The sequence below is a fragment of the Amia ocellicauda genome, chromosome 9 (assembly GCF_036373705.1).
Source record: "Amia ocellicauda isolate fAmiCal2 chromosome 9, fAmiCal2.hap1, whole genome shotgun sequence".
In the NCBI taxonomy this organism is placed as follows: Eukaryota; Metazoa; Chordata; class Actinopteri; order Amiiformes; family Amiidae; genus Amia; species Amia ocellicauda.
Window position 1 is genome coordinate 14,596,170 of NC_089858.1, and position 22,480 is coordinate 14,618,649.

Consider the following 22,480-nt stretch of genomic DNA (forward strand, 5'->3'; position numbering starts at 1 on the left):
TCTCTGGCAAGCACTGACAGGCAGAGAGGAGTGAAAGCGAATCTAGGGGAACTGCCAAGCCTGTCTATCAGTTGAGTCAGGTGTGAGGTTTGCTTTTTTGTTTTACCTATACCTATACACTCACACAGATACACACTGCAGGACAAGTCAGCACAAATAAAAATAGCATCCGGACTGTCCTGAGAACTCCCACACAGAGAGGGAGGGAGTTGGGAGTGTGCGCGTGTGAGTGAATATGTGTGTGTGTGTGTGTGTGTGTGTTGCTGTTCATACACAAACACGAACACATTACTTCACATCCTGCTTTGTTCCCCGTGATTAGATGCAGGTGCTGCAAAGTGTGAGTGTGACGAACCCAAGCTCTCAGCGCTGCCGTTACACAGGAACGGACTGTCATCTCCATACAGACACATCACCGCGCCCAGACGCGCTCATGAATAAGGGAAGAGTGTTATGTTGTCGCTTACCTATGGAAACGCACACACAGTAAATGTTTCTCAGTTTCATGTTTACTTTTCTCATTCCTGACTAAAGGGCAGACCCACACTGTGATTCTCCAGTGTGTTATGTGCTGCAAACAGCAAGGCATCAGACTGCAGAGGGAAAGGGCCAACAGTCAGCACCGGGCTCACCACGGGAACAACATGACACCAAGGGATGGCACACCAGCATCCTGATGTGTGGGGTACAGACATAAATAAATAAATAAATCAAATTAAGACCAACACACTGATGTAGGTTTTCCACCGAAGGAATGAGGCTTCAAGAATTGTCCCTGACAGGCTACCGCAGTCAGTCAGTCGAACCCGGATTCAAGTTTCTAATGGCCTCTTTACAAGCACCGCAGCACTGTAATAAGCAAACAGGGTGTATTAATATTTTCTTATGTAAAAAAACAGAACTAAATGATGTCTTTGTGATTCGCAACTCTGTTTTTAAACGGTTGCCATGAACACAATAACCACTGACCGTTTTTTCTACAGACAGACAAATGGCGTTTCTAAGGAAACAGGCGAGCAAATATGATCTGCATCCATACTGTAGCAGTCTGGCCTGGACACATTCAGTTTAACCCTGAAACAGAGCCATGTGCACGTTTAAAAACGTTTTATAGCTTTCGTAAAATCTGGATTTCATCTAGAAATCTGCAGAGCCATGACTGACAAGCTGGTGAGAGTTTACTGTGCTCAGAGTGTGAAAACTGCAGAACTACAGTTATGGCAAGTTACAGTAACGGCATGATTGGTCAATGTCCTGGGTTCCCCACTATGGTCAATCTTCTCTCCAGTTGTATGTCCCTGCATTGATTATTATTATTATTATTATTATTATTAATTTCTAAGCAGACACACTTATTCAGGTCGACTTGAGTTTACACAATAAGTATTTTAAAGCAATACAAAAGTGCAGTAACACAATCAATACTAAATACAACTTAAAGCATTGCAAATTTGCAGTATTGTTTCACTTTCAACTCAAATCTTCTCTGATCTCATGTTTACCTCCTTGGAGTCCCATTGAGAATTCACTGTACATCTGGGTCTGTGCAGCATATGAGTTTATAATTTATATATATATTAAATTAAAAGCAGAGCACATCTGACATGGTCTGTTACTGCACTGAGTGGCTCAGTCAGCTGACACAGCTGTGCTTCTGTGCAGATAATGTCCTTTACTGGCCACTCAGGGACAAAAGCTGGATACTTCACAGGATGTATTCTTGATCAATCTTTCCATTAAAATAATACAATAAAAGCTGGAAACAATGTAATGAAACACAAATTCACCAGTCAACGAGAAAATTTATTGTGACACGTGAAGGGTATATACAGAATTATTATTTTTTTTTTTAATACAAAAATAATACATAAACATTTTAATTATATTTAGTGCAAATATAGTGTTGGAATATTATATAACTGAAACTTAAAGACAAACCCTGCCGTCACCAGCAGCCTCCTGGCCCCCCACACAGGAAGGACGGCGTGTTTAAGCAGAGGCAGGGGGGTCACAGGGAGGGCACAGAGGGACCAAGGGATCAAGGGTTCAAGCCACTGACATACAATTTAAAAACACGCAATGAAGTCTCAGCTTCCTTTCTGCAACCGCCCCATTGTCAACAACCCAGAGCCGACAGAACAGCACCGCAGAGAGAGGCCAGAGGAGGCAAGTCAGTGACTTAACTCCCATGCTGGGATGGTGTCCATCCCTCACTGCCTCATTACATAATGAATGCACTGCACCCCCTGGCTTTTTATTCAGTCGTTGGTCTGTTTTTAAATAGTTAGTGTACAAGTGGCTGGCAGCAGTGATCTCAACAGGCACTGTTAAACAAAACAGACACACTAATGAAATGCCCACCTGAAAGCCAAAAAATCCCTCAGTTTTAATAAATGTATTGTTTTTTGCAAACACCAGGAAAACACAAAAAAATCCCTTGTGATTTGATGCAGATTTTTCAGGGCTAAATGTTAATTTACACTCAGACAGACACATTGAACTATTGCAGATAGCAGGCTGGATCACAGAAGATAAAGACACTTTATACAGCTTTTTTTTCTCTCCAGAACTCAGATAAAAATAAAAACGCTGTTACAAATATTCTAGTTTTATTTTTAAAAAGTCTGTATAGTTATAAAATGTAGGTTAAAATACAGGTGTCTACTGTAAAACACAAATTACAAAACATTAAAATCACCCCCTGGATATGACTGTCAGGGATAAATGGCATTAAAAATGTGAGTGAGTGTGTGTGTGTGTGTACAGGAGTATTTTCAATGTGTGGGTTTTCAAGGTTTAAAAACTTCTTTATGATTTTAGTTCCTGAATTTGTGAGTCAATAAAACAACAAAAACAAAAAAACAATTTCCTCATTTAAGAGCTGAATGATGTGACCTGACTCAGCACTATCTAGACCTTTCATTTGGGCAATCAATCCAGATGCTTGTCAACTTGACAGTATCTGAACAGGACTTTTATGGAAATCTTTGAGTCTGTTACGAAAAGCTCTGTTACAATGTCCTTAGAGAGCTGCAGCTCTCTCGATCTCTGCGTGGCCTTCCTGACACAGGGAGTTGTGATGTCCTGATGTTTCTTTGTCATGGTAACACACTCTGCTCCCATGATGCTATGTGGCTCGCAGATGAACTGGGAAAGATCGCCAAAACAGAACAAAGCACCGCATATTAATAACAGTTCGCTCACCTCGTTTAGCTCTCTTTCCCAAATGGAAACCAAAATGAACATGAACTGAAGGGATTTCATACAAAATATCTACCTGCAACTGCACCAACAAGATATTTTAACAAATAAAAGCACATGTATTCCATGAATCTCCAAATCCTTTTTCCCAAAAGTATTCACACAGTAATTTCAATACCAGTCACTTGGCCTTCAGGTTTTTCTGCTTACTGTAACAAGGTCAGACACACACCTGTCCATATCTCAATCCTCTGGAATTATGCATTATACACACAGAAAACTTGTGTTTCATAAAAATAATTTTAAAAAGAAACCAAGCAAAGAAACCAACTGCTCTGAAAAGACTTTCCAGCTGCAGCCTGTGAGCGCAGAATGAGAGCAGGGCCCGGTTGCATAAAACTAAATTTTATGCAACTTAATTTGACAGAGTAGTCTAATGCAAGTTAGTTATTTGCATAAAAAATAAGATTAAGACTTAAGGTAGCCTCCTCACCCCTAGGCTAACTTAGAATTTAAGTTGATCTTCCCCTTGAAATCACTGGCTCTCACACACTCCGCTCTCCCACCCACCAGCAATCCCCCAGCATCGAGACTCCTCCCCAAAGATTTCAATCACCAGCTGTAGGCTACATTTTACCTATCCACTTTAGTAATTTTGAAACTGTAATATGTATTATGCCTGATTTGAAATTTTGTACTGTATTTTTGCACTTTTGTTTTGCTCTTGTATCCTGTAAGTCACTCTGGATAAGGGCATCTGCCAATAAATAAATAATAATAACTCTGTACTGCGTTTTAGTTTTAGAGAGGTCCTCCTCCAGTACACTGATGTTTCCTCTTAAATTAGCATATTCTTCTAACACACACACAATGCGGATTGTCGCTGTTGTCTTTTTAGTGATGTTATCCCACACCTTGCGTTTGAATGCGTTTCAGAAGATTCAGAAAATATCCCCAAAATTATATAATTTTTCTATAGTATAGTTAAATAACTAACAGATTTTAAGATAACTGGGATCGTTACTGTTTTAGAGAGCGTCCGCCATGTTTTTGTCTGTCCTAAAAATGGTCTTAAAATACCCAGAATGCATTGCATTATTGACTAAGACCAGTCTAAGTAAAGACTGTTTTATGCAACGGTTTTAACTGAGTGTCTATCATTAGTATGATTTATAATTATACTATGGCAAAGACTTAGTCTATGTTTATGCAACCGGCCCCAGATGTGCGGACTGGACCAGAGAGGTAGAAGTTCTGCTACACAAACAGGCCAAAGCTTGATATAGTCCCTATACTATAGTGTCTATACTCAGACCACTGGAAGGTCACAATATCACAAACAGGCATGGGCTAAAACAAACAAGCAAACAAAGTTAGCTTCTTCACTTTCTTACAATGTCCTAATGATCTAATATAGGTAATTTACTGTAGATAAAAGTGTCAGCCGCATATATTAATAATAATAGTCTGTGCAGCAAGAGACACAGATAGTACAGCAGCACTGGGAAGTAGTGTCCCGTGAGCTGTGTGTCAGTTGTCAGAGGGCACTGCCTACCACACCCACAGCACACACCCACCGGCCGCTACAAGACTGCAGGGACAGAGCATCCGCACAGAGCTATTTTAGGGCACAGCCCCTTTAGAAAGTAATTTTCATAGATTGCTAGAGAAAAACACACACACACTCAAAATGATTAAATTAAGGTTTCAGGTAACTTGTTTTGTATTGCAGGAGACACTACCCTTCTGAACTGAGCTGAATATGAATATTTCATATAAATCAAGAATCGTAAGTTTCCACACAGTATATAACCTTTGGCATTGGACGCATATAAATAAATCATAAAAAAGTACATAATTAAATAAAATATTTACTAGGAAAAATATTGTCTTGGTAATATGCTACTATGGCAGGTTAAAGATACAGTAAGGAAAAGAGTAAGACAACCAAATTAAAAGTCAGGTCACTGTATCAGTGGCTGAATTAGTGTTTCAGCAGCATGCTGCCATACGGAAGAACGTAGAGCTGATGAGATTCCTTTCACCTGGAGAAACACGTAGTCCACAGTGTCGTTCAGAGATTCACTCCAACACCCGCCCAGTTTCTCAGTGTTTGCATAGGCTGCTGCAGACAGAGCGAGTTCTGCATCTGGGGAAGAGTGTTATAGCTGAACTCTCTGAAGTTTCCTGACAGCCCAGCTGCTGTGTGAGGGGGGGCTGCTACCCAGGGGCACAGGTGGGTGCGTGGGAAGTGAGGGCCACAGAGCTGGGTCCGGCAGGCCATGCTAAGGCAGCGTCCTGGGGCTGGAATCGCTGGGGCCTCTCCTGCTGCTGCGCTTCAGTTTCCCCGCAGTGTCAGGGGCCTCTGGGCCTCTTCCCAGGTCAGGCACGCCACTGCTCCTGCTCACGAACACGCTGGGTGGTTGGGGCTGCAGCTCGAACCTCTGCTCTTCAGTCGGAGTCCGGCGGGATCCCCTCCTCTTGGTCCTGGGCAACGGGGAGGGCAGGGGCTGCAGCAGATGGCCAGGGGCTGGTGGCTGAGCCGAGGAGGCGGCCCCAGTGTCTCTGCGGGCGCTATAGCCGGCCATGGCTGCACTGCCCAGCCGAGCCTGGGCCACGGGGATCTCCTCCAGGGACTCTGCGGAGTCAGAGTGATACTCAGCAGGGAGGCCAGCCGCCTGCACCGGTGCCAGGGGGGGCAGCGCCATACGCAGGGGAAATGCTGGGAAGGGGAGCCGCTGACTCAGGGAGGCAACCATAGTAGCAGCACCAACACAGTGGTCTACAGCAGGAGAGGAGGGACACATAGCGAGAGCAGCAGGGTTCAGACTCGCACACAACACAAGGCTGGAATCAACCTCAGAGCCAACAACAGTACTAACCTAGACTTGGGCACGGACCCCAGGACACAGGGAAGTGTCCTGACACAGAGGAGGGAATACTAGGAAAAGCATTTACTAACACAAATACAAACAAATACAAATGTCGATATACTCCTGTGGACTGGTAATCTAGGGAGGCTGTGTAGTGGCCAATAAGAGCTCTGTGCTCACATTCGGCACTCTTACCCGGCTCTGATGGGGGCACTGCTGGCATCTTGCTGGCACTGTGTTCCAGGGATCGGTCATTGGTCACTTCTGCTGGTACTTTGTGCACTTTCTTTTTCTTCTTCTATTGAAGAAAAGATAAATAAATAAATAAGATTAAATAAATGTTGTGTCCAAGTCATTCCTCTGTGTGAACTTGAACACACCTACAGGAACAATACGGTCCGGATCAGTCTGTGAGTGCGAACCCGCAGAGATGCACATATCTGTAACCTACAGCACTGAATGATATATATATTTAAGTGTGGCACGGGGGGGTTCTCACCTGTGTGTGTCTGTGTGGCCGGGTGGGCAACTGTGGCTCGGTGGACATGGTGGGAACAAGGTCCTCCTCCACCCTCCTGCTGCCAGAGCTCAGAACACCATTCCCGTAGAACCTGCATTGCCCACAGACAACAACCAGTGAGAAACTGAGAAGGAGAGAGGGGGACAGAGAGGGCAGGAGCGGGACAAATAGGTTGTGGACAATGACTATGAAACAGAGGACCCTGGGAATCACCAGGAGCCAGTCTAGACCCCGGCCCACCAGTATCAGTGCAGAACCACAACATCATCTGTGGAGAAGTGCGGGCTTCTACACAATTAATGTCTACAGTGTTTAATACTGGAAAACTAATGCTCTGTGTAAAAGCATGGGCACAATGTAATTCTGTACTAAACCCATGGACGAGGTCTTAAATTACCTGAAGTGCCTAGAAAAACATACAAGACTACAGAATGCTCTATGGTAGATGTTTTCCTTGACAAGCTATAGGCTCCCACCCATTCCTGCATTTTAAAGATTTTCTAACGCTGCTCTCTCAGTGTTGTAATGTAAACCTACTCCACAGCCAAACACAACACAGAGGTAAATCTCGCCGTTATTGCAGCAGTTAGAGCTGGGTTTTATAAGCTGGCCAGGTTTGCTTTGGCAGTGAGCCCACAACTGCTCACAGACAGAGGGTTGAGTTTCGCTCTTCACCCAGAGCACCTCGGCACACCAAACTGACTTTCTGGGTCTTTCTCTTAAAGCTAACACAAGCAGCACTTCAGTGGAGCCCTGCCTGAATTGATGAGCTGCATGGAGAGACAACAACTGGAGCATTTGCCTCTGCCCGGCCTCCCCAGTCAGGCACAGAAAGGCCTCTGGCCTGCGAATATCACACTGTTCACCAGCAACACACAATACAGGAAAGGCAAACTGTGGCACAGTGTAAAAATAATACAATATAAAACACAAGTCTGAAGACGCTTGGTATAACACAAGTAGACAATTTTAGCATTATACAGTACCTTTTGGGAAAAGTAACTGAAAAGAAGCAAGTTCTCAGTTCTGTCAGTTAAGATTTTCAAACTAAATGGTGTCACTTCTGTTCTTTGAGAATGTCCTCCGGTCATGGGAAAAGAATTTGATCCTCATTTTGTTTTTGTAAAGACAACAGTCACCAAGGCAACCATCAAGTTGCCTATTTTAATAGCTGTGACGAAGTTACTGTAGCAGTGAACTGCAGTACAGTTTGCTGTGATTTATTAAACTTGCACAGACTAGCCTAGATAAGAAACTGCTTAGAACATCACATATATCCAATTTACACTGGATATACACAGACAAGCTAGTTTTTTAATACCTAGTCCTAGACCTAAGTCCCTGTAAAAAAGTGAGGGGCAATGAGGCAAGAGGAAGTCTCGATGTCAGAGTGCTGAAAAAGACTGCATCTGGGTTTTCATAAAATAATTTTGTAATTACACATGGAGTAAGTGTGTTACTGCTTTGCAATAATGTGAACCACTAACAATTACAATTAGATAATAAAACTCCCTTTGTACTGAGGAAATAAAGAAAGTTATTGATTGTGTATTGATCAGCAGCACTCTAATTCACTGTCATATGGGCCATGAGACCAACCTTACAAACCTGCTTGGCAGTTGAGTTTAATGACAATACATAGTCTAACCTTCAGTAAAGGGGTCTTGTAGCTTTCTTATGTCCAGCCTAACGTCTGAATGAGTGAATGTGTTCAGAACCAGCATTATCTCTGTGATACAATGTGTCATTTTAATTAGAAAAGTGTGGGGAAATCAAATGCAGCTCAGTAAAAAGGTTTACTTTGAAGAACACCAACATATTAACATCTATATTTAAAAACGAGGACTGCTTAATTGGCTAATCCAGCCATAGAATATTTTAGGCAATCAGAACCTTTCAAATGGTATCCTCCTATATATATTTTTAGAAAGTTACGTTTTCATAGTGCTGCTCTCTCTCTCTCACACTGCAGCCCCGCTACACTGCGCTGCATGGTCTGCAGTGGGTCCCAGAGGTTCTCTCCCATTCAATTCAATCAATCTCGATTCACTGGAGAAATTCACTGTCAAAGGAGTCTGCCTGGCAGAGTGTGGCTCATGAAAAGGTCAGAATCTGCGCAGCATCCTCCCTGGGCTTTGCTGGCCTTGACTCCACAGGGAAACACCTGGGAGACCATCGCTGCCTCGGGGCCGGCCCTGGACAACTCAACTCTTGCACACAGGACACTTAAGGTCCTGGACAGTTTAGACACTGTCTGCTCTGGACACTGCTGCTGCATGGCTCTGGAAACTCATGGGGAGAGACCGTACAATGGCATGCGAATGACATTCTCAGCTGCTGGAACACAGTCTGGAAAAAGCCACACTTCCCAAGCAGTCAACCAGACCCCTGCATCACAGCCTTGATACTCAATATGAGGGGAGAGGCTATATTGTACACACAAAGTCAATGTTCTTCCTAAACTTACAATGTTCAACTGGCAAATACTGTTTTGCAAAAAGTAAAAGGCAAATCAGTGGCTGAGTAAACTGAAGCTCATCTATTAGTAGATTGTTATGGTTGTAACAATAACAGATTACAGACTGGCAGCTAGCACAAAGACACAGATTAATACTGTGTGGCTGAACAAGTAAAAACAACACCATGAACATTATAATCTGAGATGAGGTTCAGATAGGATGTTTGGTGTATTTAGAGAAGATACAGGTTTGCTTCTGCTCTCTGTGTTTTAATAGGTTCAGGTATTACTGTAGTAGATGGCCAGAAACAACAGTCGGTAGGTGCATTTATGATTGCTTACTCTTTTCCTGTGGAGAGCATTGTTGCAGGATCTTCCACTTCAATCTCAGGATTGGTGTATCCCAGTGTCCCTGAGTAACCCACGTCCTGCCAGAGAGAGCAAAGCAAGAGCATTATCAGCTGAGAGGGAAATTAATAAAGGCCAGAGATCAGCTGCAGCAGGGGGGCAGGGGAATTTGCAACACACTGCCTTTAGGAAAAGACGAGACAAAAACACTCTGATGTGCAGAGTGGTAACACTCTCTCGTATACTCAGTATGAAGTATGTCCCACTGCCAGATCTTCTTACTTCCTTAATCATTTTCTCTCCCCAGAACAGAGACTTTGTTAGCATTTGGGTCATGCAAGTGTCATGACTACTATTTAGATTTCCATTCTAATGAGCTTCAGCCAGGAGTGATTTTTAATCTCTCAGTGGATGTGCCAAGCACAGGTGGTTATCCACAAGGCATCCTGTTCATATCTTTCAAGCCAGCTTCTTGTCACAAGCTGCTGACACAAAGCCTAACAGTGAGTTGCTAGGGGCAACCCAGTCATACTGAGGCAGGGCCGGTGGCTTTGCAGTGCAGACGGTGCTGGGAGCAGAGGGGAGAGGCGAGGGTGAAGGCTAACGCAGCACAGCGCAGTCACACAGCCCCCGGGCTTGACTATGCAGCCACCTGCTACAGCACAGCCCCCCTGCCAGGCATAGCACCTGCCAGAACAAGCATAGGGACAGTGAGGTCACCAGAATACAGACCAGTCAGAGCACTCTGATTTCATCCAAACAACTCTCAATAAAGATTAAACGAAGATCTTTAATTGAGCAACGCGTTAACCCCTGATACACTTGTGTGGAACGCAGCACGCAAATTACAGAAGACTGGAGAGTCTACTTTGGAGAGAACTCAAGTGATCTCTCCAACAGCAGAAAACACATAAAGGGATCCAGCCTCGTGTGGCAACATCATGGAGATCAGATGAAGTACCAATCTTTAAAAAGAGCAGAGAACCAGACCATCTCCACTCCCATGAAAACAATTACATCTCCACAGCCAGTATCTGCTTCACATGATGAAAAGCAGCAAGAAAGTTTCACATTTTACAGATGTTAATGATGCTGGTTATTAAACCCGTTGAACTAGGCCATCGGCCATGTGATGCTACAACTCTGGTGGTGCTGCCGGGAGTGATGCCTTGCCCTACAAAGCGTTATGGCAACAGGCTGGAACGGGTCCAGCTCAGTGAGCCTTGAAACCCGGAGTGAGGAAATTAGCTCAAAACTCTTTATTTATTTTCCTTCTTCTGTATTCATATTCCTCTGTGCTAGGAGTTCCTGCCCATGTGAGGCTCTCCTCAGGCTGCAGGGATTGCACAGGAACCCACAGCATCGAGGATCATCCTGTTGACACCATCGTTAACTAAAAACTCTGTGCTGGTCTTGACTTTAAGAATCGTGCAGAGACTCAGAGGGAATGTCAGCTAAGCCCCATCGGCTCTTTCACCTGCTACTCCTACACAATGCAACACACACTCTCAACACGCTGATCACAATGTTTTACTCTGAGTCCGATGACTGAATTCTTCGTCTTTTACAATGAGTGCAGCCAGAGGGCCCATATTTTGCCACACTACTATGACGTTTCCACAACTCACTGTAAATATTTACCGCGATCACTGGCAGGACTGGGCCAGACACAGCTGCTCCAATATGCTCCTCAATCTTTGGGTTTTCACATGCAGCTTTACTGCAGCGTGGATTCACATTTGATTGACTGCTCACATCTGTATGAACTTGATTTCAATCCAAGCAGGCTGGGATGGCCAGAAGGAAGCAGATGGGAAAGAGGAGAACTGAGTTTACAGACACAGACGGGGTCGCATGTGGGATTGTGGCCCTGTGCAGCTCAGCCCACCTGGAGCTGGTCTGTCAGAAAGGCTCCTGCTTCGAGCACAGCCTTCTGTCGCCGTGTTTACTTGTAATCTGGATGGATGTGTGCCAGTTGTGACAGAGTCTGGACAGTTGGATCAGAACAAGGCAGTTACAGTACGAGTACTCTGAATTACATCATGAAGAACAACAGACTCTGACTTGCATCGACCCTGATCTTACACAGCCATGGATGCATACCGACCCCCTGAATACAGAACACCAGATTGCGACTCCACAGCTGTTCCACACTTGTTCCAGTAAGAGATGATTAAACTGTGAAATACTCTGGAAAGTTTAATTAAGTGCATTCTAGACATGTGTCCACCTCCCCCTAATCAAGAAGCAGAGCCGACACTTCTGTCCTCCTCATGGCACACTGATGTGGGGAGGTCGCAGGCAGGGAGGGCTGTCTAGGTGCCACTTCAGGCAGCGCAGTGAGTGGCAAGTGAGAAGCAGGCCGCTGTGAAGTAGCTCCTCCAGGTAAGAGTGGCACTCTCAGGCTGGCTCTCCACTACAACCCAACTCCACCTCGAGGAGCCAGTTATGCATGGCACTGACACTTAATGAATAAGCCTGAGAGACAGAGGTAAAAGAAGCACTGTGTGGAGCGTATGTACTCTCCTAATGGGTTGCCATGTATTTCATAAGGGATGTAACGAAACACAGAATTCTCTATGGGAACATGAGGGGACTGACTCAAACGCAACAGGCACATAGAGATGTCTGACTGAAAGCTAGTGCTACTGATCTCCAAGGACAGTCTGCATAGCGTTGATACAGTAGGAGCTCAACAACACCGCACGCTGGACTGGAATCTTTTTCAGGGATGCAGCAGCCTGGATTTTGATAGCCTCCCCTCCTGCACTGTGGTGCAAAGTGCAGCCATTTTAAACTACCCTGCTGCTGACAGTGACACTGACACTCACTCTCGCTCTCCTCCCAGAAGGACCAGAGGGAGGGGACAACCAAGGCTCTGGAGAGGATGTATGTCATACTACGCCCGATTTCCACTCAGCGTGCCAGCCCTCTTACCTTGATGGGCTTCATTTTCGGAGGCACAGACTCATTCCCCTGCTGCTCTCTGTCAGAGTCCCTGGCCTCCTGCCGGTGGCGTTGGCGGACGATGTACTCGTATGTACTGAGCCTGTTCCACACTGCAGAGACACAACGCACACACTGAGAGACTGCACTCAACCTGCTCTCACTCTCTCACACACACACACACACACACACATAGGCTGACAGGACTCACACTGCACCTCACTGAAATCCAATAGCCAAATATGGCTCCTAATTTAACACAAAATTCCTTTATCTTTAACTTGATATTTAACACTTGATACACTTTCCGTTTTGTTTTTATCACATTTGAATGGAATTGGTCTCCACTGGTTTATTGCACTTCTCTCAGATGTGGTCGGATTTTTATTGTTAATGCCACAGTGAGGTTTTAGAAGTAAAACAATAAAACAGGGAAATTTAGTTGTTCCTGTCTTCAGCTAGAAATTGATATACATTTCAGTTGTGTGTGTGTGTGTATATATATATATATATATATATATATATATATATATATATATAACTGAAAGGTGATGTTAAAGTAAGCTGAGGTGTGTGGTTTATATAGAAATCCGATAGGGCTTGTAAAAATAGTGCAAATTGGGAGACAGGCTGGACCTGGGGGCAAATGCAGCGAGCCACACAAGGACAACTGGCGGCCACTTATAAGATGGCAGCACCAACATCTGAAGCTATGATTTCACAGAAGCCAAAGTCTGACTGGCTGTGAATATCTGAGTTAAAATAGCAGTCAAAACCATATAGCTGAAAGTATTGTTCTGCTGAAACCACACAGCCTACGCTGCGAGGGGAGACGGAAGCGCAGTGCTGGCGGCAACTGCCTGGCAGGACAGGGCCTTCGCGTCGGGAGGCTGGAAGTGTTGGCTGCTTGATCCCACACAAGACATTTTAAGAATGCACAGAAAGAATGACAGCTGGTCAGACGTGTTTCAATTATTTGGGCAAGGAGTTTTTGTGTGTGTACATGGTAGCCTTGGAGACATATGTTTTGTTTGTTTGCATGAAAAAAGCAGTGAGGGAAGCAGCAGCAGAAGCAAGCTTGCACAAAGTGTTACAGTATACCATGCCAGACTTCTCAGCACAGACTCTGCGCACCTTCACTGGCAGTGCAAAAGAAGGGAAATTATAAATATATGATGTATACCTGTGTACATCTTTTTATTGATATTTTATTGATTAAGTTCATGGAGATTACTGCACTCCCCCACTCACTTCCCTTCTTAAAGACCAACAGTGAAGTACAATGAAATTAGAATCAGGCCTGTCCGCCACTTCCAGTTTGTACCAAAGCTTACTGAACACATTGCTTCAGAACAGATGCATGACAGGATGGGATCTGTGCAGGACTCCAGCACAGCCAGAGGAAGGTAGTGTCATAGCAGGCAAAGCACTTATATCTGCTCCAACACAGGTGGCTTTAACAAGGAAGCTCATTAACCTCTTCACCTGCTACTACACTGCCACCCTGTGGAAGTCATGTGCACTGCGGATGACATTGCTACCTCCTACATCGCTCACAGTCCTCCCCGCTGTGGCCAGACAGTGTCTGTCACTGTAGGAGCTCTGCAGAATTGATATCAGATGTACCAGAAGCAGTAACTGTGGAGGAAGAATTTTACAGACGTACTTCCTTGAATGAATCCCCATCCACCCCAAAAAGCCATTCACAGGAATGGCAGAAGTGTGGAGCAGCGGTTAGTGTGCACTGGAGCATGGGTTCAATCCCAGGTGGGGAACACTGTACCTAGATTGCGCCAGTAAAAGCCAAGTTGTGTAAATTGTATGTAAAAATAATGTGATACATTGTAACAATTGTAAGTTGCCCTGGATAAGGGCATCAACTGCAATATATAGTGGCAAGACCACTCCTTCTCAGAATATAATATACTAGTATAATAGTACAGCTCAGGATTTGGAAACAAATATTATGCGCAGTAGTGTTGAGCTTGCAAGGCAATGTGCTATGTGAACACCAAGACTTACAGACTGTTCTGACATTACAGCAGTGCTGGGCAGCCTGGTCCCAGAGGGCTGCACTTCAGGAGATCCCATTGTTTAGCTCCAATTCACACACTTCTTTGTTTTGAATCTTTGATTGCCCACTACAACCAATTAGCCCAAATTCCCAGGCTGTGGGGACAAAAGGAGACCTGCAAACCCTGCTGGGCCACGGCGGCCAATCACGGGCCTTATCACACTGTACAGCAGGCTGAGAGCATGCATGGGAGGCACTCACTAAGGTAGATGTGGAAGCAGAGCAGGTGTCCAAGCAGCACGATGGACAGCAGCCCCAGGGCGATGGTGACCGCTGCCAGGGCAGGGATGGCAGGGCCGGTGGTGGACACCGGGGCCACAGGCAGGAACACGAACCACACCACCGACTCGTTGCGCACTGCAGATCACACCACAGAGCACATAGTCAGCACTCACCGGCCCAGCACTCACACTGACAGAGGGATTTGCTGGGTTTTTCTCATTTTCCAATTGTGCGTCTTTTTCTTTTTCAGAAGACACACAAAGCTTAATTAGTACTAACATTTAAAAAAAAAAAAAAAAGGTTTTCTCCACTATTTTAACATGTGCGTTATATACCCAATATAAAACAGAAGGACAATAATAAATAGGGTTGGGTAGAAATACTTGTGTGGGAGGCAGATCAGAACAGAATTAAATACAGCCTGCCATCAGGAACACGAGGATGCATCAGCACAGCTTACCTTGAAAGTGTTTGTCAGAGCGGAGCTGAGACGGATCCAGGAAAAACTCGATGAACACATAGAAGGCGATGATGACAACCAGGCAGATCCCGAGCAGAGCGGAGATCACACTGTTCAGGAACAGCCTGAAACACACACCAGCTTCATACTGAGCTTCAACTCAGAGAAATCATAAAATTAATACATCATGGGGGCACCCTTATAACACAGTGGTGATGTGCTCGGGCAGTGGTGTCAGTGGGGTAAGTGGGGTGTGAACAGGGCCCCAGGCAGACCCCCGCTTCTCCAGCTCCAACAGGGCAGCAGCCCGACCATAATCCTTCAGGGAAAGCCGGCGTCTCTGTCTCAGTGTAGGCTTGGAGTCTGAGTGGCAGACAGATGTTTTCCATTGCCCACGACTCCCTCCTTCCCACCTTCCCACATCTAAATTAAACGACAAAGACTAATCTGGAATGGAGAGAATTGAATTTAAGATACGATGCGGATGATTAAGCAGCTGTGAGACAATAACAAGGAGGTAGGAACACAGTCTAGGTTGCAGCAATGAGTACGATGAGAGGACATGGAACTTGATAAGAGGAATTACTGTTTTTTTACATAAACTTGAGAAGAGAAATTGCAGGGTGAATTCTAACTTGCTTACTACACATCTACACAAAAAAGACAACCATATGGCTAGCTGAACACAGAGCAGAAATCATGAAAAAAATAGAAGAAATCAAAGGTAAGGACTGCACTGACCATCAGAAAGTATTTGAGCTTGGATACAGATATTCAAACATCATTGCAGATCCTGCCACTTTCAGCATGAGTACATAAATAGACATGCATTTTCCGTAGGTCTTTGGAATTTATATAATTTTCACAAAAAGTAGGTCAATCCTAAAAAGAGCTTTAAGGCTTATACATTTTTAAAAATGACTGCTCTATTTTGATCCCAGTTCATAAAACAAAACAAATAAAAATGACAGAATATGCATCACAAGCTAAAATGACTTTGTTCATGTGGACTCTTAAATTTCCAGTACTGCGAAACAAAGCCTATGGCTTTTGTGCAAGTATTTCCCCCAACAGCAGAAACTCATTTGAGCAGCACAATGGCACACAGCAAAAACACTGAGGGAACTGAAGGAGCAGCACTTAAGAGACTCACCAATAATTCCTGCTGCCCACGCAGTTGTTCAGCCATCTACAGTGATGATCGAAACTGGCAACACACTTGTTACAGGCACTGCAGTGCTTGGATTTAGGACTCCTTTGAAACGACACACATTAGAACAGAGAAAGCATTACACAGGGGAACAGGAAGCAAAATGAGAAACCAACACAAAAGGGAAGGTAACTGTGTTTGTAAACAGGGCACTGCATTAGGAGATAATTTGCTGATCATTAGCCAATATCAAGCAAATGAGCACGATGGAGCATTTCTAACCTCTCTTATGACACAGAAAAACAGCAACACAAACTTCACCATTCTACCATTCAGGTATGTATGTAGTAGAAGGTAAATAGTTTATTTTGGCATAGACTCGCTTGACTAAGGGAACGATGACCTGGGCATGAGGACAAGGCTACCAGAAACTTGGCACTAGCTGGAATGAGCCAAGGAGCTGCTCCAGCACATGCCTTTTCCCAGCATTCATCGTTTTGCCTTCGGGAAGAATCAACCACAATGGATTTGAAAGGAAATAATCAAGATGTGCTTTAAGTGTCTTGACCACACTGTGCTTTAAGCTGTCTTGACAACACTGCACCAAGCTACCTTCAGTCACTCGTCTCTCCATACATCCCCTCCAGACCACTGCGCTCCTCCAGTGCCAGAAGGCTAGCTCTTCCTCCTCTCAACTCTCCTTCCTCCAGAGCCCACTCCTTCTCATCCCTGGCCCCTAAGTGGTGGAATGACCTGCCCACCGAAGTCAAAACAGCAGAGTCCTTGACCTCATTCCGGCGCTTACTCAAGACACATCTCTTCCGACAGCACTTGTATTAGTCCTCTATCCCTGCTAGATAGCACTTCAGCTTATTATGCTCCTCGCGTTCTTGATTGTTTTCCTCCTTGCTCCCTTTCCCGTAGCCCTAGTCTGTAACCCTACATCTTGACAGCACTTAGCTTTCACCGTCCAGGATGTAGGAAGTCTCTTACTGTACTTGTGTAAATTGTAATTGGAATTTGTAAAATGTATTATTTTGAATTGCTATGTTTTAGCTAAGTTGAATTTGTAATGATTGATGCCTTGTACTTCTCTGTATTTTTGCACTTATGTTGTAAGTCGCCCTGGATAAGGGCGTCTGCCAAGAAATAAAAATAATAATAAGTGTAGACTTTCATCTTTAATTTTAGGGTACTTACATCCAAATTGGGTGAACAGTGTAGGAATTACACCCATTTGTATGTGGTCCCCCAAATTTTAGTGGGACCACATATACATAATCATGAATTTAACTGTGAGTTTCAATCCTTTGCAGTTAATGACTGCCTGAAGTCTGGAACCCATAGACATCACCAGATGCTGGGTTTCTTCCCTGGTGATGCTCTGCCAGGCCTGCACTGCAGCTGTCTTTAGTTCCTGCTTGTACTTGGGGTGTTTTGCCTTCAGTTTTGCCTTAGAAATCAAAACAAACCAACCAGACAGATAGCAAAAATATTAGGTTTGGCCAAATCAACTATTTGGTACATTCTTAAAAAGAAAGAACGTACTGGTGAGCTCATGAACACCAAAAGGCCTGGAAGACCATGGAAAACAACTGTGGTGGATTACAGAAGAATTATTTCCCTGGTGAAGAAAAACCCCTTCACAACATTTGGCTAGATCAATAATACCCTCCAGGAGGTAGGCGTATCTGTGTCAAAGTCAACAATCAAGAGAAGACTTCACCAGAGTAAATACAGAGGGTTTACCACAAGATGTAAACCACTGGTAAGCCCCAAAAACAGGAGGCCAGATTAGAGTTTGCCAAAAAACATCTAAAGAACCCTGTACAGTTCTGGAACAACATCCTATGGACAGAGGAGACAAATATCAACTTGTACCAGAATGATGGGAAGAGAAGAGTATGGAGAAGGGAAGGAACTGCTCATGATCTGAAGCATACCACCTCATCTGTGAAGCGTCTTATGGCATGGGCATGTACGGCTGCCAAGGGAACTGGTTCCCTTGTATTTATTGATGATGTGACTGCTGACAAAAGCAGCAGGATGAATTCTGAAGTTTTCTGGGCTATATTATCTGCTCAGATTCAGACAAATGCTTAAAAACTCATTGGACGGAGCTTCACAGTGCAGATGGACAATGACTCGAAGCAAACTGCGAAAGCAACCCAAGAAGTGGAATGTTCTGCAGTGGCCAAGTCAATCACCTGACCTGAATCCAATTGAGCAGCATTTCTCTTGCTGAAGGCAAAACTGAAGGCTGTACACCCAATAACAAGCAGGAACTAAAGACAGCTGCAGTGCAGTCCTGGCAGAGCATCACCAGGGAAGAAACCCAGCATCTGGTGATGTCTATGGGTTCCAGACTTCAGACAGTCATTGACTGCAAAGGATTGCAACCAAGTATTGAAACTCACAATTTAATTCATGATTATGTTAGTCTGTCCAATTACTTTTGAGCCCCTAAAATTGGGGGGCCCACATATACAAGTGTGTGTAATTCCTACACTGTTCACTCAATTTGAATGTAAGTACCCTCAAATTAAAGATGAAAGTCTACACTTAAAGCACATCTTGATGGTTTCCTTTCAAATCCATTGTGGTGGCATTCAAATATTTATGAACTTAACTGTATATTATATCTTCTGACCTGCGACTCACTATGTTTGCTCATATATTACAATGTACAAAATAAATAAGTAGGCAAAAAGAAAAGATGCAATGGCAGAGGGAAGGGACCAGTGCCATTGGGAGTAAGGCTCGTTGTCTTCCTGCTACTCACACATCCACCTCACAGAGGTAGCAGTGGCAGTTCTCGATGACGTGGGCGTGCTTGCTGCGATCAAAGGCTGGCACGGGGCCTCGGTAGCTCTTCGCTCGAACGTTGCGATCAGCGGGGTCAATGGAGACGGCCGTCAGATGGACACAGAGATGACAAACAAACATCACGCCAGTACACTGGACACCGCCAAGTCAAGGATGGGCTAACGATGCAAAACAGGTCTGCCATCTGCACAGCTCCTGTTCACCTTACTAACCTGACTGTCCTTTTTATAGTGCAATGCAATAGCAGCGATCTGTTACCTTTGATGTCAGTCTTCCAGCCCCCTGCAGAGCCGCCTCGCTCTGCTGAGCACACAGGCAGTGCTGCCAGACTCCACAGGCCAGCCCTGCGCCACCTGCCCCGTGTCTCAGTGCTGGCTGCACACCTCTCTTTGAAGTGAGCCTGCAGAACGGACTGCAGCTCAGAGAGAGAGTTGTGTTGCAGCACAAATACTCACACTCATTTTGCCTTTTGATAATTGAAAATCGAATTACAATAAATAAACAATTAGAGTAATACATTCTGAATTTGGCAAATGTATTTTGAATATATACTAATAACACAACATTGGAATATGACACATACTTCTTCACAGCTCTGTAGTGTTAATTCAGAGTCACACTGTGATGGAAACAAAGTGCTCAGTGAAACTTTTGCCTAAACCACTCTCCCTAATGAAAAGGCAAGAGGGCAGCAGGGAACAGAGAAAACAAGGTAAAGGACAGAGGAGAACAGTGCAAAGGTTACATTAAGAGTTGAATGGAGTACAGGTGAAGGACAGAGTAAAGATGAAGGAATAATTGCAGTTGTTACTTCATTGTACTAGGATGCTTACTGTATTTTGTACTACTGTACTTTTGTAATGCTAATGTAATCCTTTTTGTGTAAACTGTAAGTCGCCCTGGATAAGGGCATCTGCTATGAATTGAATAATAATAATTACAATAATAATACAGGTAAATAAGAGTATAGGTGAAGTACACCTGTGGACAGAGTGAAGGATACAATATAGCCGGCAGGGATCCAGTGCGAAGGCAGCAGGGGGACAAAGATGCCGAAGCCAATGACGGCGAAGTAGAGGTAGAGCAGCCAGGCCAGCAGCTGGAAGGGGTGGGGGGGCCAACTCCAGCCGTTGGTGCGTGAGCACTGGGGGAGCTCCGGCCGTGAGGGGCCATCCTCCTTCTCGGGGGCCGTGCGGTTGGGGTTCTTGTTGCAGACATTCATCTGGAGGAGAGCGGCCCAAACACCCTTTAACGAGAACTGCAGTCGGGCCGTTCTGCTGCCCCTGTCTCTGCACATACTACACTTCTGAGGACTGCTAGCAAGGCAACCCAAGCATGAACTATGACCAACAAAGCCTTGCACAGCATATACACTTTGGCATACAGAAAAGTGTCACTAGTTTACAGTTTAGCTACAACTTACTAATAAGGACATGAAATGCTTTTTTATACTTTTCTGGCTTTTCAAGACATGGTTTATGTCTAGTGCAGTATATTCCTGCCCAGGAGTTTGTAAGGCAACTACTCTGGTGCCATTGGTTGTTTTCAGCACCCTGCTGTAGTTTCATATTCAATCTCAATCTCTCTGTACACAACCCAGGCTTCAGAATCAAACACACAGCAGCCAAACCCCAGCCTGTACAAGCTATTGCACCATGTCTGCCACACTTGTGTGTGTCCTGCCAAATGGTACATCAAAATTAAAAATGAAACATTCCTAATTTCACAGTGTGCAGTAAGCATACAGTATTATTTCACTGGTATCAACACATGCAGCACGGGGTCTATGAACTCAAACAGTGACTTACTGGCTCGTCATGTCTGTCTAAACTTGATTTATAGTGCATACAAAACCGACTACATCATTTGGCATTTTAGGGCAGGAAATAATGTAAGGGGAGTAATATAGTACTTTCCAATAAAATCCTAAACGTTTCAACATGGGTCTTTTGGGGAAGCATAGCTACAGCTTTTAAATAAGCCAAGCATCATGATTATGATGACAACAGAGTCGAGCCCAGCTTTTCTAAGCGCTTCTATGTGTATACGCGTTGTTGATGTGCTAAAATCATTTAAAAGGCTAGGTTGCATTTCCACTGAATCCTAGCCATTACTGTGAATACGTATATTACAGTTGTTACATAGTAACCTAGAGAAAAGCACGATGATCAAGTTGCTCACCTTTCAATGCGCTGGGTGCTGTATTGGCGGAGGTGTGGGCAGAAAGCGCATCCCGGTCCAAGACATCTCAGAGGCACACCGACCAGAACCGACCTCTGCTCTTTCCACTGCCCGAGTCCTTTCTTCCTCACATCCACCCCGTCTCTGTCCCGGTCCACTCCGCTGCCCTTAACTACCGCTGATCTCCCTTAACTTTTCAAAAGAGCCTGTCTTCTGCATGTCCTAGCCTAGGAAAGCATGCTCTCTGAGCCGGGCCGGGGGGCGGGCTGTCCACGACAAACACTGAAGACCTCTCAGCATCCTAAATGCTGTCCTAGTTGCTATATAAGAGGTATATTTTATTGCGTTATTATTATGTTTTAAATCATGACATTGGACGTCTTTTCATAACACACAGCGAATCTTAACTCATCCCGGTGAACCCCAGCCAATGTGCCCACGGAGAAAATGTTAGTAAAACGATGTCTCTCCTCTTGCTTGGCGGTCGTGGCGGATGCGGGCGGCACACACTTACTGTTGTGACTGAATTAAACAGGGCGTCCCTAGTTACTAAGACCACAACAATGCAACTGCATTTCCTCTTCGTGGATATACTGGCTATGCAGGCTATATATTAAAAACCAATCAGATGTGTACGTTTGATAAATAATCTGCTCGGACAACACAGCAGTCTCGGAAAAACATCGGCGTGTTGTTTATTAATATCTCAGCCTCCCAAAGGACGCGGCGCCTGCGTTGTTGTTGTTGCTGCTCAATAAAATCCGAAATCAAACTCCGATTATACGAGATGAAACGCTCAGGGCTCCCCTGTCTCCGGTGCGTCCTTTCGACTCCCGCAGACACACATGTCAAAGACACACTGGTTCCCCTCTCATCACGCAGCCCGCGCCTCCGCCGCGTCCGGCCTCAGACTGCAGCTCCCATCCGCGGCCCTGTCGCCCTGGAAACAGCCCGGCCGCTTCCTCCCAGGGAGCCCCGCGCTCCGGCCAGTACGGCAGGGGCTAAGGGCCAAACGCAGGAGCGAGCCGAGAAACCCGCGGATTCAATAGGATCATGAGTTCCTGCGATCAACTAGGAAAATAATCGAACTGTAAAACGTTAACATGGTTAACAAGGTGAACTGCTGAAATATACTTACCGATTCAATTTTAACTGTATGTGATTCCACTCTTTTATTCTCTGGATAGGCTATGTATTATTTTTTATGATATTATTATTATT

At 44.7% G+C, this 22,480-nt stretch overlaps 1 protein-coding gene across 2 annotated transcripts; it reads right to left on the reverse strand.

The window, feature by feature from the left end:
• Positions 1-1,782: 1,782 nt before the first annotated feature.
• zdhhc1 (zDHHC palmitoyltransferase 1) lies at positions 1,783-22,206 on the reverse strand. 2 transcript variants are annotated; one of them, XM_066713374.1, is made up of 11 exons: positions 21,260-22,206; positions 20,082-20,300; positions 19,035-19,210; positions 16,256-16,357; positions 15,103-15,227; positions 14,622-14,777; positions 12,338-12,459; positions 9,395-9,480; positions 6,574-6,685; positions 6,270-6,372; positions 1,783-5,983 (listed from the first exon to the last, which is right to left on the reverse strand). In XM_066713374.1, exons 2-11 carry the CDS (start codon positions 20,298-20,300, stop codon positions 5,487-5,489), a joined length of 1,698 nt encoding a protein of 565 aa, XP_066569471.1. In that variant the 5' UTR covers positions 21,260-22,206; the 3' UTR covers positions 1,783-5,486. The 2 variants fall into 2 exon arrangements, with proteins under 2 accessions (XP_066569471.1, XP_066569472.1); XM_066713375.1 differs by having other exon boundaries at positions 1,783-5,839; positions 21,260-22,205.
• Between the last annotated feature and the right edge of the window lie 274 nt (positions 22,207-22,480).